This window comes from Crotalus tigris, unplaced genomic scaffold (assembly GCF_016545835.1).
Source record: "Crotalus tigris isolate CLP2741 ecotype Arizona unplaced genomic scaffold, ASM1654583v1 scf7180000017831.1706817, whole genome shotgun sequence".
Lineage (NCBI taxonomy): Eukaryota > Metazoa > Chordata > Lepidosauria > Squamata > Viperidae > Crotalus > Crotalus tigris.
In genome coordinates, this window is record NW_024096660.1 from 916,606 (window position 1) to 937,982 (window position 21,377).

Sequence of the window (21,377 nt, forward strand, 5' to 3'; positions counted from 1 at the left end):
TTTGAGTGAGGGCTAAAGTAGTTAAAGGGGAACTAAGAAGCCCCATTCCTCATCTGGGATATTTTCCATTATGTTCTGTTATGTTCAACTTTGTCTTTAACTTTATTATACGGTTTGGAATTCAGGTACCAAAAAGGATTTTTGCTTCCTTTTATTGAAGCAATGTGGTTTATTCTTCAGCAGGGAATATCCATGTCTCTCAAAGTACTTCATAAGTTTGGTGTTGATGTTGCTTTGCAATTATTTAAAAGGAACAAACATTAAGCAAATAAGCTTATAATTTTTATTCTGCTGGCATAATAGCCAGTCTTGTGAAAAGAAAAATTCAAGAAACCTCTTATATTTGTTCTGATAGGGTTTCACTGCTATCAGTCATTTATGTAGAACACTAATGATTTACGTTTCTTTAATCATGTGAATACTGAGATTATTCAAACAAGGAGACAAACAAAAACGTGATGGAGTTTTAGCAGCTCCTGGTACCTTACTAGTGCTGCATTGGCTTAAAATGTGTATATTATAATATGGCTGTCCAACTTTTTGGCATTCCTGGGCCACACTGAGTGAAGAAAATTGTCTCGGACCATGTATAAAATATATCATTTAGTTAACATATACTAATATTGCTAAAAATCATATGTCAAATGTTTACAATCTTATGAGGCTGCATGCGGCCCACAGGTTGAACTTGCCTGCATTATAACCTGTGATGGATTATGTCATAAATTGAATGCGGCTTCTTTTATAAAATTTACTTCCTCACCTGGAGTCAGACCCACTGAACAGAATACAACTTGCTTCTAAATCTGTACCTACCTTTATTTATATCAATTTATATTTTATTTACATCCTAATCCCAGGACTTTAGGAAGTTTGCAATATATCTTCAAAACATATTACACTGGTCAGCTACCAATATAATGTACAGAAGCTGACTGCATACATCCCTTTTCCTAATATTGCAGAAAAAAACCAACCTCAGGTGCCTTGGTTATTTTTTTTTATTATTTAAATAAACATAAACCCTTCTGAGTTGAAAAAAGGCAAAACAAAAACTAAAAGCAAAACAAACACAGAATATTTAACACAGAGGGGAAAAAATAACTTCACCGAGGGTAAATTGCATATTCCAAGTATCAGGTAAATGTTATATGACCAGGTGTTACATTTCCATCAGACAGAGAAAAAGAAACACCAAAGTGTTTATCTGTATTATCTGATGTATATTTAAGGATTTTTTTAAAAAGCATATAAAAGCAATATGCTTTGATTGATTTTTATAACTTCCTGCTTAGCCATCAGCTCAATAGTGTTCTAGACTTTTACAAAATAAAGCTCCTTTACCATTTCCCCTTCTAACTTTTCTCATCAAGAACTAAGCTACACATCCCATCAATGGATGTAACAACACTACCCTGCTACTCTATCCAAATCATCTAGGATAATTACTCATAGTAAAGATAAATATAAAAAGGAGTTAATATACAGATTGCTCTATTTTACATGTTTGCATCCAAGCTGTAAACATATGTCCTTCTGAACTGATCACTTTTACCCTCAGATATGTACTTACAAAAAAAGAGAGATTGTTTAGATATTAAAGGCATGTTATTCAAAACATTACAATGAAGGCAAATAATTTTATCAATTCCATTTCAAAAAAAAAAAAAGATGAGCTGGAACTACCTCCCATTTATCCTACTTACCCATCACCAGTCTTTTCTACATAGCAACTTCTTTCATTATCTACAGAGGAACTTAACCACTGAAATAATGATGTTAATATTAATAAAAGTATTCTTCATCTCAAAGTAAACTGTCAAAGCCCAGAGAAGAAATATAGTTGATTTTAAGACAACAGTTCACTTGAAATCAGAATTCCTTAATTTATGCATTTATATGCAGTCCTTGAATAACACGTGTGCATTAATCAAGAGGTCCTTGGAAAATAAGTCTTATGTAGCCTTGTTCACCAGAAAGCTGATGTGCACAGAATGGACATGCTGCATGAAAAGTGTGGGTACCATGAGGAAGAGGGATTTGAGACCAGTAGGCCGTTGTCTTTTCTGAACACACATGTCCACATGGGCTGAATGCATGAGTTGGAGGCCCTGCATCCACATAAAATCCAGCCTCACATCCAAGCCAGAGAGGCACATATGGACCAACAGAGCGGCACATTGGACATTCCCGATCCTTGCCATCTCTCTCTTCTTTATTTCCCCAGTTATGGTATCCATGCACATGGCCACAGTTCAGATAAACCCAGGGTTGTTTTTCATCAACAACATCTTTCCTCTTCATGCTGGGAAAGGCTAATGTGTTAAAGCCCACAGGGCACTGAGGCCGGGCTGCATTGATTTCCTGCCTGAGAGCTTCCAGGTGCTTCACTGTTGGAGTGCGTGAAAGTCCTTCTGCTGTACGCCACAAAAGTGTGGCTCCACAGAGATCTATCAGTGAACCATCCTGAAGTTGGTTGCTTTCATTTTCAACCTGGAAGATTTAATATAGAATCCATGAAATATGCAGAGATTTAAATCAAATCAATCTTATTTCAAAAATCCAGTTGATTTTGTTCTTATATGCCTTTTACATAAGAAATGAATAGCGGATGTCTAACTATCATGTCTAATAGTGGAGAAACCAGGTAACAGCACTGAAACCAGTGAAATAGCTAGAAACTTCCCTGCAGAGGTCTAAACCTAAAGAGAGTAAGGGAATAATTGCACGAGTGACCCTCCATGAATGAAATTAATAAGCTGCATTTCATAGTAGTGAATGCTCCAGCTATCAGTTTAGTTCTCAATGGGTTCCATATCCCATTCCTTATTTGTCAGAATTCTACAGTGTGATTACAGCAGTGTACAACATTAACCAATAAACCGTTCCTTCTTAGGCATGAAAAGTGGAGCCTTGCGAGAACTCAGTCCTGTTGCTGGCTTGAACAGACAAAATGGGAAATCTGTCAGCAATCCAGCTTTTCACATGCAAGCCATTATTCTCCCAGGGCTCCACATCATTGTTAAAATGAGACCACATGGCCTGTCTAAGCAGAATAGTACCAACCAATATAAGGCTCTGGTTCAATGTGTGCAAAGCCAGTCTGCCATAGGGAGCATCACATGGAGGAATAGAAACTCCCATCACCAATAATCCAGCTTGGGAAGATGGTATTGCCTAAAACTGGAGGCTGTGGTAAAACAAAGGCATGCTAAAAGAATGAGATAACATTCTAAATTATGCTTCTTAACTCAGGCAGTCTTCCAGTACACAAGGAAGAAATGAGAAGGGGAAAAGAAGCCACAAAGAGCCAAAGATGCAATTCTCATCTCCCAGTGCATTTCATACCAACCCCCACCCTTACCCCAACTTTGTCTGGGATCCTGACACCCCATGCAAGACAGCAACACCCTTCTTGTAACTCTCTGCTCCTGGGATCATTGATGGGAGTAGATCACAAAAGATAAGGGCTTTTGGAGGTTCTCTGCAAGTAAGCATTCTGAACTACCTCCATTTCCAGAATCCACTGTCTTCATTGCTCATTCTTTTCCCTGGAGAGAGCACTTCTCTTCATCACCATTATGCTGGATCCACCCATCCCTTTTACCTCCAAAGGTAAAGGAGACAGGTGCATTTGGGAAAGCCTCCTGCACAGTGCCAGCACCTGCACAACCCAAAGGAAGCATTTCTCCACACCACCAGCGAGAACACAATGCACCTCCCGTATGTGCAAATCTCACTGAGCCAACAGGGAAAAGGCAAAGTAACCCTTCCCAACTTAGCTAACCACTTCAGTGTAGCTTATAACTCTTGTGCTGAACTAATAAAGGAGGAGGATTCTCATCACATCTGGAGCAAAGTACTTAAAATGATCCATCTTTGTATGGTCAAGTTGAAAAAGTCTCCTGCTTCCCCAATTTGCTCACAATCTCCCAGGAAGTCATCAAGGCCTGCTTGAGAACCTCAGTCTTTCTTAGACTTACCATTTTGCCCCTCTGCTGAGCAGATCTTGTCTCGCGAAGACTGAACACATTCCCACATACAGATATCTCCCTCCACACCCCTGGCTTTGAGTCTTCGGTGAAGCCATTCCGTGGATGCATAACAAGGACTCCGTTTGTGGTTAATCCATCCATTTGTCCATCAGGTGTTTTCCACTTGGCAGCTTTTTCCTAGAGGGAGATAACAAATGTCTAAAAACTGCTTTGAAGTTACTACTATTTGAAGTTTGGAAAGCAAACTGAAAAGTTACATTTGCCTTGAGCAGTAGAGGGAGAGAAGCTCCTTACCCCTAGAAAAATATTTTTGGAGGAGTCAAAGCCGGCAGCATATATTCTTGCTGTGAAAGGTGGGTTTCGTTCACATATTATCCTACAGGCAAACCTTGAGATGGTGCTTTGAACAGACTGAGTCTCTGAATTGCTCTGGCTTCCAGGAACAGTATCTGTCACTACAAAATCTATAGGACTTTCTGTTGATCTCCCAATCTAGCAAAAATAAAATGAATTTAGATTTGGTTATTAAAGTAATTAAAGTATTTGTATCAAGCCAGAATTTAATCTTTCATATACACACATATCGCAAACATCCAATATTCTGAAAACTACCCATCTGTTATTTTAGCATTAAGAATCAGTTAAAAGAATGCAAAAATTTATTTTTTCATGCAATATTCACTGGAGCCTTCTTACCTTCCTCTGAGTAAAAAGTAAAATTGATAGAACTTTTCTTTTGCAGCACAACTGGGTGAGGTGATTGTTTTCATAAAATATCTCATCATTTTTGGATTTGTTTATAGATTTTATATACATCTACACAGGGCTTTTTTTTGGTCATAGAACGCCCAGAACGGAGTTCCGGCACCTTTTTGGGATGTAACCTTGTAGGGTAGGCAAGGCAGGTTGTATGACATGTGAGTTCTGGCACCTTTTATTTTTACAAAAAAAGCACTGCATCTACATTTCTAAAAGGGCTCTAAATAGAGTTTAAAGAGGCCTCTGCTCTGTTTGGCTGAAAACTTTAAGCACTCTGTTAGTTTTTAAAATATGTTAATGTGATCCAAGACTAAATAATTTCAGTTGCAAATCTCAATTTTCAATATACGACGGAACAAAATAAATGAACATGGTGCCCTCCAGATGTGTTGAAGTAAAATTTCCAGCCTGCAGAGCATAGATCATCATGGGTAAAGAGTGTGTGGGTTGTACTCTAACATAGTGACATCAAGCTCAAATATAAATGTGGGCCATTACATAAGGTTCCTGCAGACCAGTGGTGGGATTCAGCTGGTTTGCACCACTTCAGCAGAACCGGTAGCTAATTTTTTGTTGCCCAGGCCCAGAATGGACTTCCGGAAGCGGCATCCATACAGAGAACCAGTTGTTCACATATTTGAATCCCACCACAGCTGCAGACCATATGCTGATCTAGAAAACCACATTTATATATTTCTTTTTATTAATATATCAACATATAAACATCAGATAGGAACTAAATATAGTTAATATGTAAAAAAAAAAACAATACAAGTTTGACTGTTTTTTCAACGTGTGTGTATCTCCACCACCCAACTCTGAGGTTCCTCCCAGCTTCCTATTGCCAAATAATCACAAAAACCATCTCCACACCTTATACTCCTACTTATCCCCTCTAATTTCTGATATGCTGTGCATGGAAAATAATGCTTTTTTGCAGCTTTTCTCAAACCAAGCACAAATTGTGCACCACAATATAAGAATGTGAGTAAATTACATATTTAATTAAGTAAATACATACAAGAGTGGCCTGTGAAGGTATTTATACATTTCTTAAAGTATAGAAACTAGAAATAGCATGTAATATAGACACTTGGAAGGTGTGTCTTCAAGTAATTTTGGACTCCTGGCAAGTGTTCTCCCCATTTTTCTTGGCAGTACTTTTCAGAAATGACTTGGCAGGTTTTTTTCCCTTCCACTGGTTAGAGAACTGATTGCCCCAAATTCACCCAGCTGGCTTTGTGCCCAAGGCAGGACTAACTTCACTGTCTTCTGGTTTCTAGTCTGACACCTTAACCACTACACCAACTGGCTCCACACATACATCTTTCAAGATTATAATATAAACTCACTAGTCACTGCTAGCTGCAATCAATATTTTGTAAACATTTCAATTTCTTTCTTTCCTTGAATTTGGTATCGTAAGAAAAAATTAAAAAAAGAAAGCAAGGCATTACATAAAAAGCATTTAGATTGCCCCCTCTATTTCATTTCCCTCATTCTTTCCTCCCTGCATGTATTTATAAATAAATAAATAAATAATAAATAACTTTATTATTTTTTATAATATTTTTTTTATAAAGTAGATGACAATCATGGTCATATCAATAGATATTAATTAAACCTTTTTTTGGAGGCTGGATTAAAATAAATTTCAACCTGTTTTGGAGGGTCTTATGAAAGGACAGGCTGGTCAGGGCTAACCTAACCTCAGGTGGAATGGTGATCCTATTTCACAGCAGAAAAATCCCTTCTCCTGGGCCACGTCAGCTGACACTGCTGCCCCTCTTGCTGGACCAGGTGCGATGATGGAAACAACCTGAGAGAGATTGTCTGGTAGGTAGCCTGGTCCTAAGCCATAAAGGTAACTACCAGCACCTTGAATTACACTCAGAAGCACACTTTACCAGTTTTAGAAGGATTTTTTTTTAAAAAAATTTTTGCAAGTAGAAGGGAAATGTCTGCAGGAAAACAAATTCACAGAGCCTCAAGGACCCCACAGAATTCAACCTGTTTTGGAGAGGTGGGTCCAGAGCAGGTCAGTTACCACTGCAGGGCTTCCTGCCTGCTGTCTTGGTGAAAAAACACAAGCTCACTGCCTAATTTAATAACTTCAGCAGCACTGCTGCAGCGAGACTGAAAGGGAACTTGTATCACATTGAGTTTTGGGTCATCTGTGCTGTGGCAGCAGCAAGTAATCGTCAGGGCTCCAGCTAAGCTGAGGCAACAAAACCTATGCAGAACTCTAAGCTCACTTTATATAAAAAAAAGGTTTTATGGTAGTTGGGGACTAAATTTATTATTATTTAATTTTAAAATGTAATATTAAGTATGTTTTGCTTTATTTTGTTAAATATTGCCCAAATGCATTTTAATCTGGCTTTAATCAGGAGAGTTGTGAGCCACACGTGGCCTTTGAATGTTGGATACCTCTGGCCTAACATACCACCTTATCAAATGCAATATATTTGGAATTTAAAATTACCGGTACCTCATTGCATCACTATTCTTTAGATAGTATACACAGAGGACATATGTACACTATATAATGCAAGGTAAACACAACCTTTCTGACTAAAAACAACAGCCTAAGAATAGTTTATTTTTCTTGGCTAAACTCAGAAAAACTCCACATGATAAGGGAACTATCACTTTTCAATCCAAAACCAAATCATTTGCCTTCAAAGAGAGATCACAGGAATGAAGCAAAGCAGAACTTATTTCAGTGTAACTAATTTAGTTCTTGTGAGTTACAAAGACAACTTATGTCTTTATTCCATTATTAGTGTTGTTGTCGATAAGTTGTTTAAATAGTCTAGTTTAATTAATAACTTGAAAGGAACAAGGGGACATTGTTTATAATTCACAAGGACTTGAATTAGCTATACTCTTTGTACACTATTGCCTTTCACTGTCACGATCACCAAGAAGAATTTGGAAATATTCAAACTATTTAACTATTAGAAGTTTTGGGTAAGTTCTCTGCTATAAAATTCAGCTCTTACTTGCATAGCCTCAGCAATACAATCAAAAAGATTCAAATGGATATTTGTTTTTAGTAAATATATTGCTTTGGGTTATGTTACATGACTTGCTTACATCGCTCAAGTTCCTTACACATAAAAAATGACTATGCTAAGTCAAGTAAAGCTAAATAAATGCCTCTTTTTGCTACTATTCTATATGCAAGGGTTTTTTTAACCATGACAATAGATGAATATGTTGAAGGCTGAAGCAATCGATTTCAGAAAAATATTTACCAGTTTATACTTTACATGGTATATTTTATTAAGCAATGGTATACTTCAAAACTAAACACTGAGCACAAGAAAATGTGTTTATAACATGAATTATTTGTTGAAATGTAAATTGCAACATCTGGGAAAGTACAGGGGAGGGGGGGGGAAGAAGCACTAGAAAGAGAATTCCCAGAAAGTATGTAATAAAGAATCCAAAAGAAATAATATGCATGAGGAGTGTATTATGTGAAAAATATTAATCAAATTTTGATTGGAGATATGTTTTATCCAACTAGAACAATGTTGGAGTCTGGGTAAGTGTAATATAGATAATGGTTGCTTATAGGGGTGCGGCCTGGGCACTCCCCTTATGCTGCGTTCATGGGTTTGAGAGGGATGAGAGGTGGGCAAGTGTAGAGAGGAAGTAGGGTAGTGAGAGGAAAAGGGGAGGGGAAGAGAGTAGGATGGGAGGTGAGAAAGAGGAGGGAAGTAGGGACTGTTTTAAGAGAGGGTGGACGCGGCCTGGGGGGAGTGCGCAGGTCGTAATAATGTTTATTTTATCTTAAAATTGTACTGTATACTTTTTTTATATAATGTTTATATGGAAAAAATAAAAAACTTTCATTAAAAAAAACAATGTTGGAGTCTATCATTTAAAATCTAGCAATTTTTTAAAAATAGATGCCCAATATATATTTAGATAGCAAGTTGCTACTTGTTGTAGGGCTAAAGTTTACTCCGAATTGAGTATGTTAACAGAAAATGTAGACAGAGCATAGATAAAGAAGGTCAAAACAGAGTTCTCAAAAATGTTTACTAGATGGATGTTTGTAATAAAAATGATCAGGAAGCACTTCCTTCCTGTTTCTACCAGCCATTCCTAATCTTAAATCCCCAGATCTTTTTACTCTAGTTCAGGGGAATAGAGTTGTGGAAATTTTATCAGTGGCCTGAACAAAGGAGTAAAAACTCTTTATTTCCTATTAGCATAACTACAATGTTATGTTTCCAATATACATTTATGCAGTTTTATCCATATTATTCATCAATTTATGCAATTCCCAGTACATGAATACTTTACATAAAGTACCTGAAACATATCAGTGTTGCTGTCATGGGTATACTCAACCACCACTGTTTGCACTCGAGACAAGGTGTAAGATATGCTGTGCTGGTCCTTGTTGCTTATTGCCTAGTAAAAAGGGAAAAGAGGGGCTATTTCAGCAATATAAATCCACAAAATATATAGATTAGTAAAACAGTACACCAGAGTACAGTCCTACTAGGTGAAATAATTCATGATTTGGCATGGTAAATTTACTCCCATCTGATCTACTTCCCCTAGTTAAAATACACCTGAACATGTTATTTCAGTCAATAAAATAAAATAAAATCCTATAATTACTATAAAAATCCTATTTGTGTGTGTGTGTGTGTGTGTGATATTTAATAAGATGCACAATCATGGAGTTGTGGCAGTTTCTTGGAAGGAAACTTTTAAAGAGCATCTTCTCTCAGAGCTAACCCTCAGCTTTTTATGGCTGTTCCTTTGTAATGTAACAAAACCAGTCATTCTTTGCATGACTCACTCCCCCACTTTTCCATCATAAAGGCAGCTGTTCTTCTGAGCAATTCTGCGAAGCATGTTATGGTTGTTACTAATGCCAACCACCCTAAGTATGTTGGTCTCTCCCCATTTCTCATGCTGTGAACCAGTCACTCATAAATTGTTGTCCTGCAATATGACTATCATCATTCTCACTCCTGCTACGTGGCCACTAGCTGTGACATTATTCACTACATTATTCCCACCCACTTCTGGCAAATCAAGTTTTGAAGTTCACAATACTGACAGCCCAAAGCAAATTGAGTTCAGACTTCTGCATTATAACCCTTCATTTTGTTGATTTTGAATCACTGTGACTATGGTATCCTGAGAAGCCCATACATCACGCCAAACCTTAATGTGATAGGTACCTGTTTTTAAACTTAATGTAGTGTGCAAACCATCCAAGGAAGGCTCATGTTTTGCAAATCACAGAGGATTTTACAATGTGTGCAATTCTCCTGTACCAAATTCCTTACAAGGCCGAAACAACCTCTGTATACTGTACTAGTTTATTCTGATAGCTGGAAGGCACCAAATTGAGGAAAACCAATGAAGGGTATCAGGATTCAGACTCCAAAGTAAGTTTCCTGAAAACCATGGATCATGAAATAAATTACAATGAGCGTATTTTATTCAACTATGGAGGAAATGCTACGGCATTATCATCTCCAAACAGAATTCTGTGACATAAACAAAGGAAAGTGAATTACAAACAGGTAATTTACATGTATTCTTGTGCTTTGGGTGCCAGCCCTTTCAGAAGCTGCTATAAAGACCCTTCATTATTTCCCAGTCCACAACCATATGCAAAGCTTGCATTTGAAATTAGTATTACTGGCCTCTTGTTATGCTTACTGAAACTCTGAACTTACTGATGCTAATTATGTGCAGGTGTGTCACTTCAAAACAATGAACTGTAGAGAAACTTTTTTTTAATGCATGACTGATGTATTCAAGAAAACAATCCCAACTGGTCACATTTAATATTTCATAATAGAACATATGTTGCTGTGCGATAAGCCCATTAGTCATGGCTACTATTAGCCATATGTTGGCCTAGACACACTGAAGGGGCGTTGTCTTACCTGAACGCCTTTTCTCAGCAGGATGATGTAGAGTCCAAATGGATGGGTTCTATGACGGCCTTCCTGCCTGGCAGACTGGGTAAAAACTTCGGCCACACCCCTTCCTTTGGGCGTGACCCCAGTTTTGACTTAGGCGAGAAACTTTGTTGGAATTAACCTTGCAGCTCTTTATTATATCTTTATTATAACCCTGCCTAGACCTATCCTCTGGGTGGGCTTGGACTCTACATCATCCTGCTGAGAAAAGGCGTTCAGGTAAGACAACGCCCCTTCTCCAGCAGGATGGCTGTAGAGTCCAAATGGATGGGACATACCAAAGCCCTCATGTCCCCCTGGGAGGGAATGTCTAGGCTACCGAACTCTGAGCAGATACGACTTGTTGAAGAACTCTTCTGCCAAAAGCCGCGTCTGCTGCTGCTAGGGAGTCTAAACGGTAATGTCGAATAAAAACCGAAGGTGAGGACCAGGTTGCGGCCCTGCAAATCTCTTCCACCGGAGCTTGCGTTAGCCACGCCGCAGATGTAGCTGCGCTCCGAGTTGAGTGAGCAGTCACCTGAGTGGGTGCTGGCAAATCCTGTGAGACGTAGGCCTGCGCTATGCAGGCTCTGATCCACCTGCCTATGGTGGAAGGAGATACCTTCTTTCCCATAGTTGCTGGTTGAAAGGACACAAATAATGCTTCAGTCTTTCGGAAAGCCGAGGTGCGTTTCACGTAGAAACACAGCGCTCTCCGCACGTCCAGCTTGTGCCATCTGTGTTCTAGTCTATGTTTGGGTCTTGGACAGAAATCAGGAAGCGAAAGTTCCTGAGATCTGTGAAAGATGCTATTTACCTTCGGAATGAAGGTCGGGTCTGGTCTAAGAACGACCCTGTCTTTGAAAAAGGTACACAGATCCTTCCTTACTGACAGTGCTGCTAGTTCTGAGATTCTTCTTGCTGAAGTAATTGCCACAAGGAAAGCTACCTTCAGTGATAGGTGATGGAGTGAGCATGTTTCAAGAGGTTCGAAGGGTGCTGATGTCAAGGCTAGAAGGACCTTAGGCAGGTTCCAGGACGGGTACCTGTGTATGACTGGGGGCTTTGTGTTAGATGCCCCTTTTAAAAAGGCATTAATAGCTGGATGCTGTGCTAGGGAAGTTAAGTTGTCGCAGGAGAGTACAGTTGAGAGGGCCGATATCTGTCTGCGGATAGTATTGACTGACAGGCCCTTATTAAGACCCTCCAGTAGGTAATCTAGGATATTGGGAATAGATACTGCGGTCGGGTCTAGGTGAAGCGAAGCGCACCACCTACAAAATCCCTTCCACGTAGCGTCATAAATCCTATTAGTGGACGCTCTTCGTGATGCCTGTATGATCGATATCACCCCTGCAGAATAAGATTGTTTAGTTAAGCTTTGCCGCTCAAATGCCAAGCGGCTAGTTGTAGCCACTGGGGATCTGGGTGTACAAGCTTGCCCTGACTGAGTTTTACCTTGTCCGGGGGGATCCTCCACGGAGGTGATATCGAAAGGTCCACGAGGTCGGCAAACCACGGGCGCCGTGGCCAGTGAGGGGCAATGCAGACCATTTCTGCGCCCTCCAGGATCATCTTGCGTATGGTTGCCGGTATTAATGGCAGTGGTGGGAAGGCGTACAGGAGTTGCGCCGGCCACCGGCACCTGAGAGCATCCGTTCCCTCCGATCCCGGGGACGGGAATCTGGAGAAGAACCTGGGGAGCTGTGTGTTCTTGTGGTTGGCAAATAGATCTAGGTGCGGTTGTCCGAACCTCCGGGAGATCTCCTCGAAGAGAGCCGGGTCCAGACGCCATTCCGACTGGTCCACCTTGGCTCTGCTCAGGGAGTCTGCCTGGGTGTTTGTCTCCCCTGAGATGTGTTCCGCTCTGATGGAACTCACATTGGCTTCTGCCCACCGAGACAGAGCCAATGCTTCCTTCATTAGTTCCACTGATTTCGTTCCTCCCTCCTTGTTTACATGCGCCTTGGCTGCTACATTGTCTGTAAGCACGAGGACGTGCCTCCTCGTTACTAGGTGTGAGAAATGACGGAGGGCCAGGTGTATGGCCCGGAGCTCTAGCCAGTTGATGCTGTGTGACAGGTCCTTCTGACCCCACTGGCCCTGTGCTATCTGGGTCCCCAGATGGGCTCCCCATCCGAACAGGCTCGCATCTGTCGTGAGCGTGACCCTGTTCGGTTCCCTGAATATGCTCCCCTTGAGTGTCATGGGGGATAGCCACCATTTTAGTGATTTCATCACCTGTGCTGGTACCGGCACTCTCCTGCTGGAGGTGCTGAGGTTCCTCCTCTGGTAGGGTAGGAGGAACCACTGCAACTCCCTCGAGTGGAGCCTTGCCCATGGGATGATGCCCATGCAAGATATCATCTTCCCCAGGAGCTTCGAGAGTTGTAGCAAGGGCACTCTCCTGATCTTTTGAATTTGGTGGATTAGCTTGGATATGCTGATCAGTCGCTCCTGGGAAAGGAATACCCTGCACTGTGACGTGTCTATCACCGCGCCCAGGTGTTGCAGTCTCCTTGAGGGAATGAGGTGGCTCTTGTTTAGATTGACCGAGAATCCGTGCCCCTGTAGGGTTCGGATCGTGGTCTTGAGATCTGCCCTTGCTTGTTCCTGAGATCTGGACTGAATCAAGATGTCGTCCAGATAAAACTGTACGCGAACCGGCATCAGCCTGAGATGGGCTGCTATTACAGCTAGGATTTTGGTAAATACCCTTGGTGCTGAAGATAGTCCGAAGGGTAAGGCCCTGTATTGGTAATGCCGGCCCGCGTAGGTAAATCTGAGGAATTTCCGGTAGCTGGGATGGATGGGAATGTGTAGGTACGCCTCTGTGAGATCTATTGAGGATAATAGATCGTCTTCCCTGACGCTGGCTAGGATGGACTTCAATGAGTGCATCTTGAACTTCCTGTACTTTATGAAATGATTCAGGCCCTTCAGGTCCAATATTGCTCTCCACCCTCCTGATGTCTTTGGAATAACGAAGAGGATGGAATAAAATCCTCTTCCCTCCTCTTCCTTTGGTACCCTCTCTATGGCTTGAATTGACAGGAGGTGAGCTATGGCCGAAGTTATCAGCCTCGTCTTGTGTACCTTTCTGGAGATGGGGCATCTGATGAACCGGCTTGGTGGGGGAGAACAAAAGTCTAAGGTCAGGCCATGCCTGATCGTTTCCAAGACCCAGGCGTCGGTGGTGGTCTGCTCCCAGACCTCGATGAAGTTTCCTAACCGACCCCCGATGGGAGTGTCCTGTTTGGCGTCACTTGGTACGCTTAAAGGATCTGCCTCCCGCTCCCCTATATGGGCGTCTGGACTGGAACTGGCCTCTGGCTCCCGGGCTTTGGCGATCCTGGGTTCGATCCTGTCTCGGATAGAAGGATCGTGAGCCTCTGGGCCAGTCCCAGGATTGCCCTGATCGAAAGGGCTGTCTCCATTCCCAGGGGCTTCCTGGGCGGGAGCCCTGTCTCCGGAAGTCCTGACTGCCTCTCCTGTCTAACTTCTTTGATGGATGCACTAGGATTTTTTTCTTGTCTCTGCCTTCGCTGACGTGTGGGTCCAGAATGGAACCAAACAGGGCTTCTCCACTGTATTTGGACGTCGAAAGACGCCATTTGGACCTCAGGTCTGTCTTCCAATTTTTGAGCCACAGTAGCCTTCGCGAGGCCACTGTGGCCGCAATGGACCTTGCCGCATACTTTGTTGCGTACAGTGAAGCGTCAGACACGAATTGAGAGGCCGCGAGGAGCTTGGCCAATGTTTGGTGTACTCTGACCTGGTCTGGAGGCACCGTGCCTTGCAGTTCCCTCAGCCACATGATACTGGCCCTCGCGAAGAATGATGATGAAGTGGCTGCTCTGGCCGCCCAGGCTGCGGCCATATGGGAACGCCGGAGGGAGTGTTCAAATTTCTTCTCCTCAGGTCTCAAGACCTCCGCCATGTCTCCTGGAATCGCGGAGGTAGAAAATAATGAGATCAAGGGGTTATCTACAGTGGGAACCTCTAACATGTTAGAGAAGGAGGGAGATAGGTTGAAAAGCTTTCTTTCCGCGCTGTTAGGTGCCGGTGGGCTCGCAAGTGAGGACCATTGTTCCTCCAGCGTGGTCATAAAGACCTCCGCACATGGGATGTACTTATCCTGTGGAACCTTTTTGGCAAATAGAGGATTGGCCTCCTTGCTTGTTGAGGGCTTCTCATCCTGTACTGATGTTAGGTTGACTGTGGAAACTGCCTTTATCAGGAGTGATTTTAGGAGCGCTGGGTTAAAGAGGCCAGAGCTTGTCGCCTGCTCAGGTGCGGTCTCCTCGTCCTCCGAGAGGGGCATGTCTGACATGTCCAGGTCTACTGAGTCACCCTCTCCCAATTGAGAGGAAGTTTCAGAGATGCTGGTAGGGGGCGGCCTAGCCCGTCCCTTACGGGGTGTGTGAAAGGCCACTTGCCCCTTAGAAGCCATGAACTGGGAGAATGCATCCTGCATGAATGCATGAAATTGTGCCGACCATATGTTCTCCTGCGCCTTGTCGTTGGGGTGAGGCGCTGGAGTGTGGTCGGGTGAAGAAGCTGGTGAGGAGGGATTGGAGGAATCTAACTGTTCAGTTTCCCCAGGAGGAGACCAAGTCTTGAGCACTTCCTCGGCAGTAGGTTCTGTGCTGGGTGCCACCCCTGGGACAGGGGAAACCAAATTTGTCCCATTGACATTGGTTCTCTGTGCTCTGCTAATTTGCCTTTCTAAAGCCAAATGTCTCCTCAAAGCCTCTCGCTCAGCCGTTTTGGACTGTCCCTTCTGAGAAAGGTGCTTTGTTTTAGCTTTCTTCTTCCCCCCCACCTCTGATTCAGAAGATCTGCGTTTTTGTTGTTGCTGTGGGGGGGACAATTGAGGGACCTGTGTGACTGAATACGAGACATTGTCTGCCATTGTGCCAGACACCCCGAGTAGGCAATGCCTGGAAAGGGGGAATGAGATACGCAGATCAGATGCAGATGCTTGGGGCTGTGCCCTCTTCTGCCTATACAAACAATGGCCGGACAGACAGGAATCTTTGGACAGAAGATCCTGCAAGGCAGTGACTAAAGGTCACTATAGGAACAGTTAGGAAAAGAAAAAATATTCCTCCTCACCTCCTCACCTAGTCCAGACAAAAGTACAGTTTATATCTCTCTCTCCCCCGGTCTGTGGCTGTGGTAGCAGACCACGCTCAGAACTGATAGAGGTTCTAATCTTTTATTCCTCTTCCTTCCTCTTGCCCAAGTGTCTTAATGTAAAGGAAAAAAGCGGCGGCTAAACTGCTTGTTTAAAATGGCGAATGGGAGGAAGCCCCGCCTCCCAATAGTAGCCGGATGAGCCACGAGGCTCCAACAATGGCGGGTCTTTAATAGCCAGCAATAGGGTAATTAACCGGCTTGAATGGCTCTTTTGTCCTTACTGGCCTCTCCGCTGGGGAGAAAAAACGGCTGAGGCTCTGCGGTCGGTTTGGGCGCGCTGCGCTTCTCGCGCCGCTCAGCTGATCGCTGTTTTCCCGCGCCTCAGCTGGTTGGGCTGAACGGCGCCTCAGCTCCTCCGCCGGACCGAGTGGCCTCCGTGCCACTCAGCTGCCCGGCGGGTGGTCCGGGAAAATCCCCCAAAAAAGCTGTTTGGCGGGATCCGGAAGATCACTGACCGGCCCGAGCCCCCCTGGCTAACCGCCCCTGGCTCCTCACCACACCCGACGATCCCCTGGGAGGCCGGTGTTCTATTCCTGCCCGGGATCCCTGCTGCTGCAAAAAGGGGGGAAAAAAAAAAAAAACTGGAAGAGGATATTCTTTTCTTTGTGAAAACTCTTCTTTCCTAAGAGCTGCTTCTCGCACTTCTACCAGGCTTCGAGACTGAGTCAAAACTGGGGTCACGCCCAAAGGAAGGGGTGTGGCCGAAGTTTTTACCCAGTCTGCCAGGCAGGAAGGCCGTCATAGAACCCATCCATTTGGACTCTACAGCCATCCTGCTGGAGAATGATTAAGATTCTCAAGGCATTCATATGTCACAAAAACGAGGCACAAAAAGATGAGGCCCTGAACATGATGGGTCAAGTTGCCTCCACCCCATCCTATCAGAACACTGGGGTAAAAAGAAGGTTTTAAAGTTAAGCAGCTTTTAAAAAATGTGATTAGTACATTAATTAGACAAAAAGGGTGCTATTATGAAATAAAGGCAATAGAAATTCCCTCAAAGGGGGGAAAGAGCTATTACACAGATAAAGCTATCTGACAGCCTAAAGCTGTATAACTTGGGCTGTGGCAGATATCTTGACTCATCTATAGGTGGTGAGATGCTACCACAGATTCATTTATAGCTGGTCACTGCCATTATGAGTTCAAGCTTATAGTCTGAAAAATGCAGTAAGAAGATGGGGTCTTTTGCCAGTAAATGGCACTGAGCTTTTCTTTTGAAGAGTTGCCCCATCCAAAAGGTCTTCTCCTCTTACTACTAATACTGTACTCATATTGTTGGAGCCCCATATATTAGTATTCATGCCTCTTTTATGATTATGGGATGGCATAAACACTTAGGATAAATAAATAAGAAACAAGATAAAGGAATAAAGTTATATGGGAAATATGACACAAATCTTTATTTAGTTTAAACATCACTATCCAAAATAATAATCTTCATTTCTGATTACAGCAGCCAAAGCTAATAAAAATGAACCCTTCTATATGCAAAGGTTACTTGAGTACAACCAATATGACTTTTACATACTGTATTCATGTATATGAAGGTTTTCCTTAATAGGGCTATTTCTTATCTACATATGAAATAATTCTAATTACTGAACTATTTTAGTCTGCAGATATGATTGTATTTATTATTTATTACCAACACTGGCCTTCAAGACTTACACACTTCTCCCTCCCCTATTCATGTGCAGTCTGGCATCCCTCATGTAATATTTAGATATGGCATGCAAAACCTAAACTGCTTAATAAAGTATGCTGTATTATAAGAAGCTATCTTAAGCCATGGCTTAAACGGTTTAACCACTGTTTTTGAGGCTGAACAATATGATAAACCACACTCAACAAAAATTAAATTGCTGTTCGTGAAGAAAAGGAAGCAAAGAAATGGGCAGGAATTAAGCATAATTTAATCACAATACACAGAAACTTACAGTGAAATTAAAATGCAACATGCACTCGGTCAACAGTTAAAAATGGACTTACTTGCTATCAGCACTCCAGAAGTTTGATCACAGTCTGCCTATCAACCCCAGCATCAGAAAAGACAGAGAGAACTGTTTAAGACAGTGTTTCTTAACCTTAGCAACTTTAAGATGTATGGATTTCTGGGAGTTGAAGTCTACATATCTTAAAGTTGCTAAGGTAGAAAAACACTGGTTTAAGATGACCTAGTTCTGGTCTCCACAATTTTCCAAAGAATACTCTATTCCTAAGAGTAAACTCTGCCTGTTCTATAATATTAGGCAGGGTACGCAATTAAAGATGAATTTCTATTAACTCACTGCACTTAGCAATTATATATCCATTTATCCATCATCATCTGACCACAACATCTTCACCCCAAACAATCATCCACTATCAGCTTCAACATAATGCCTGCCAGATGCCATCTTAAAACACACACAATACAATTTCATTGATAGAAACTGCTGTTAATTTACAGTGGTAGATGAAGAAAAAAAAAGTCTGCTATTCCTGATGGTACCTCATTAATCAAGCTTACCTTGGCTGCCTGAGGTGTACAGGCAATATGCACTGTACTAGGTTTCACCCCATTTGCTTTAGGTCTTTTAAATAAAGCAAACCTGCTTTTTCTTCTTCCTCTATCTCCATTTGGCAGGGAGCCATTATATCTGTAGAAAGCAGAGCAGGAAGAATTAAAGAGGTAGGAGGGTTACTAGGTGACAAAGGCTCAGAATTAATTTGTACATAATACTGCAAAACTGAAGATTTTAGAAATAAAGTATAACTTTCTAAATATTTTAAAATATTACTGCAGTATGCATGATACTTTTTGAACATGTCCATAATGGATGGTAAGAACACATATCTCTAAAGAAAAATCAACCAAACAACAAACTACAAAATGTCAGAGGTGCATAGATGCATTTAAGAGCCAAATATGAAAATGATACAGCACTTTGTATTGCAGAATTACAATTATATTTTCCTATTTAGCAACCAATTTATGAAATATTTGCTAAAAGTCTTGTCAGAAATAGATTGCTTTGATGGTACACATCCAGTGATGTTATTATAAAAAAGCCAATAAACACTTTTCAAATTATATACTTTACATGAGTATTTTGTTAAATCTACTAAATATAAAGTCTTATGCATTCCTAAAACATATCATAAACAGGTTCAAAATGAATGCCGAAATCACAGATTTGCCTAATGCAGTGGTTCTCAACCTGTGGGTCGGGACCCCATTTGGGGTCGAACGACCATTTCATGGGGGTCGCCAAACAAGGCTGTCCGCCATTTTTCCCCCTTTGGCCATGCCCCTGGCACTCGGTGATGTATAAGTGGTTGGGGGTCACCACAACATGGGGAACTGTATTATGGGGTCAAGGCATTAGAAAGGTTGAGAACCACTGGCCTAATGTAATAGGAATGCCGTATCATTTTCAATTAGTTTTCATTCATTATATACCCTGTATAATTTGTAGAATGGGGAAAATTGAGCCACTGTTTCATTTTACTTTTATTTAAAGAATAAATAATCTCCTGTGCTGACCCCATCCAGCCTGTGGGGCAGCAGTTTGACACCCCTGTTTTAGAGGTTCAGATGTCAGAATACTTACCCCAACACAATCAGTTCACCATATTTCACTGGTGCTTTTGATGGATGATTTTCTTGATCAGGCGAAAACATGAGCCTAGTTAGATCCCTTTTCTCAAATTCCACTTCTCTAATCAAGAATCTTGGCACACTTTTGTCATTTCCTAAACAAAAAGAAGAAATATGATCTTAGATTCTTAGATCTTAGATTCCGGTATTATGTAAACAAAATCCACAAGCTAATATGACCTATACAAATTTCAGATGAGATTCCTAAAGTATGTTGTGTTTTTAAATAAGTTAGAAGTGTCTTTGTGTTAATTTTATCACTTGCTGGATACAGAGATCGCACTATATAGCTACATAAAGTTGAAAATGACAACTCTTCCTAATTTGTTTCAAGTGACAGGGGATGGTTTCAATTAGTAAACCAGGAGTCCTTGACTTATCATTCATTCAGCAACTGTTCGAAGTTATGATAGTGCTCAGTGAAGGGACTTACAAACTGCATCCAAACTTACAGGTTGTTGCAGCACCCCTGTGGCCCTGTGATCAGAATTTGGGCATTTGGGGGCTTCCGGTTTGCCATTGGCGCCTCCGGCGGATGCATGGAGGCAAATTCAGTCTTCAGCGTCCGATTTCATCCCACTGGGGGACTCTAGAAAGGGTCGAAAGTTGCCCTGTAGGGACGACAAGCGAGGAGGGGGATCCCCGCTTGATCGTGGGAGGACGGCAGCCCTTCCGCTGGATCTGGGGCAGCTCTCCAAACCAGCAGGGGAAAGACCGGTGATAGCAATATGGCTCATCATTAAGCTGCTGACAGCCAAAGTCAAAATTACTACCAAGCACCTTTAAAGCAACGCGGGTGAAACTGGGTGCGATCTGATCTTCTCTTTAAGACTCTAAATATCTTTCCTGCAAAAGCTGCTTTAAGTATTTTTCCCCCTGTGAGGAGAGAGGGAAGGGAATTCCTGCCCCACCCTCTAAGAACAGCGGCAACTGACTACCCAGGGGAAACAAAGCAATTATAAAAATAACTTTAATCTAATTGGATGAATAAACTTTCAAAATTTGGGGACTAAAAATTTTTCTTACAAGTTTTCTTATTCCTATTTCTACTGGATACGTTGATTTTTATCTAAAAAAAAAGAAATAAACTTTGAAAAACTATTACAAAAACAGGGACTTAAAAAGTTTTAAACAGCATCAGTGACATCTTGTGGTGAACTTTGGTATTACAACTTGTTATTGCCTAAAAAGAGACTTGACTTGAAGCCCAGACTTTAAATAAAACTCTTTCGACCTTGATACCACCTGTGAGAAACTCAGCTGTAAAGAGAACTTCTGGGCGCCATCCACTGGCCTGCTTGAACTATAAATGTAAACCTTTACTGACTTTCAGAGTTATATGTGGGGAATTGCCTTTCTATTTCTTTATTTGAGAAACATTGGTTATTATATGAGATGATGAAATACCTTGGACTATAAAATCTTACTTGACAAACGAATTCTACTATAAAGACTACCTATAAACATGTGAAGTAGAGGTCCCATACCTCTACCTCTATTTTCTGTATTATTAATTAGATGATTTAATATAGTGGGAAATAGATAACTTTTAGGAAATAGAACAAGACTATATTCAAATAGATAAGATGTGTATTTTGAATATTAGATTCTGTTATGAATTGAGATAAGGGAAAATTTGGTTACCTAAAGCCTGGAAATTATAAATATCAAATGTTAAATCTGAATATTGATGGGAAACTAAAAATTGGGAAAAAATCAATAACAGGACATTGATTGTTTATAAAGATTGAATGTAAAAGTAATTAAGATATGTATAAGCTAAAAATTATTGATAAATGTAATAATTATGTTTTTACTCAGTTGATATAA

The 21,377-nt window shown here is 41.4% G+C and overlaps 1 protein-coding gene across 1 annotated transcript in view; it reads right to left on the reverse strand.

Moving 5' to 3' along the window:
* Positions 1-269: 269 nt before the first annotated feature.
* PELI1 (pellino E3 ubiquitin protein ligase 1) overlaps positions 270-21,377 on the reverse strand; it is a 100,728-nt gene continuing 79,620 nt past the window's right edge. The window contains exons 2-7 of the mRNA XM_039343019.1: positions 19,501-19,642; positions 18,417-18,546; positions 9,084-9,185; positions 4,290-4,487; positions 3,984-4,172; positions 270-2,493 (exon numbers count right to left, since the gene is read on the reverse strand). Coding sequence (XP_039198953.1) covers positions 1,927-2,493; positions 3,984-4,172; positions 4,290-4,487; positions 9,084-9,185; positions 18,417-18,546; positions 19,501-19,571 — 1,257 coding nt within the window. The 5' untranslated portion in view covers positions 19,572-19,642 and the 3' untranslated portion in view covers positions 270-1,926. The remainder of the gene's footprint in view (positions 2,494-3,983; positions 4,173-4,289; positions 4,488-9,083; positions 9,186-18,416; positions 18,547-19,500; positions 19,643-21,377) is intronic.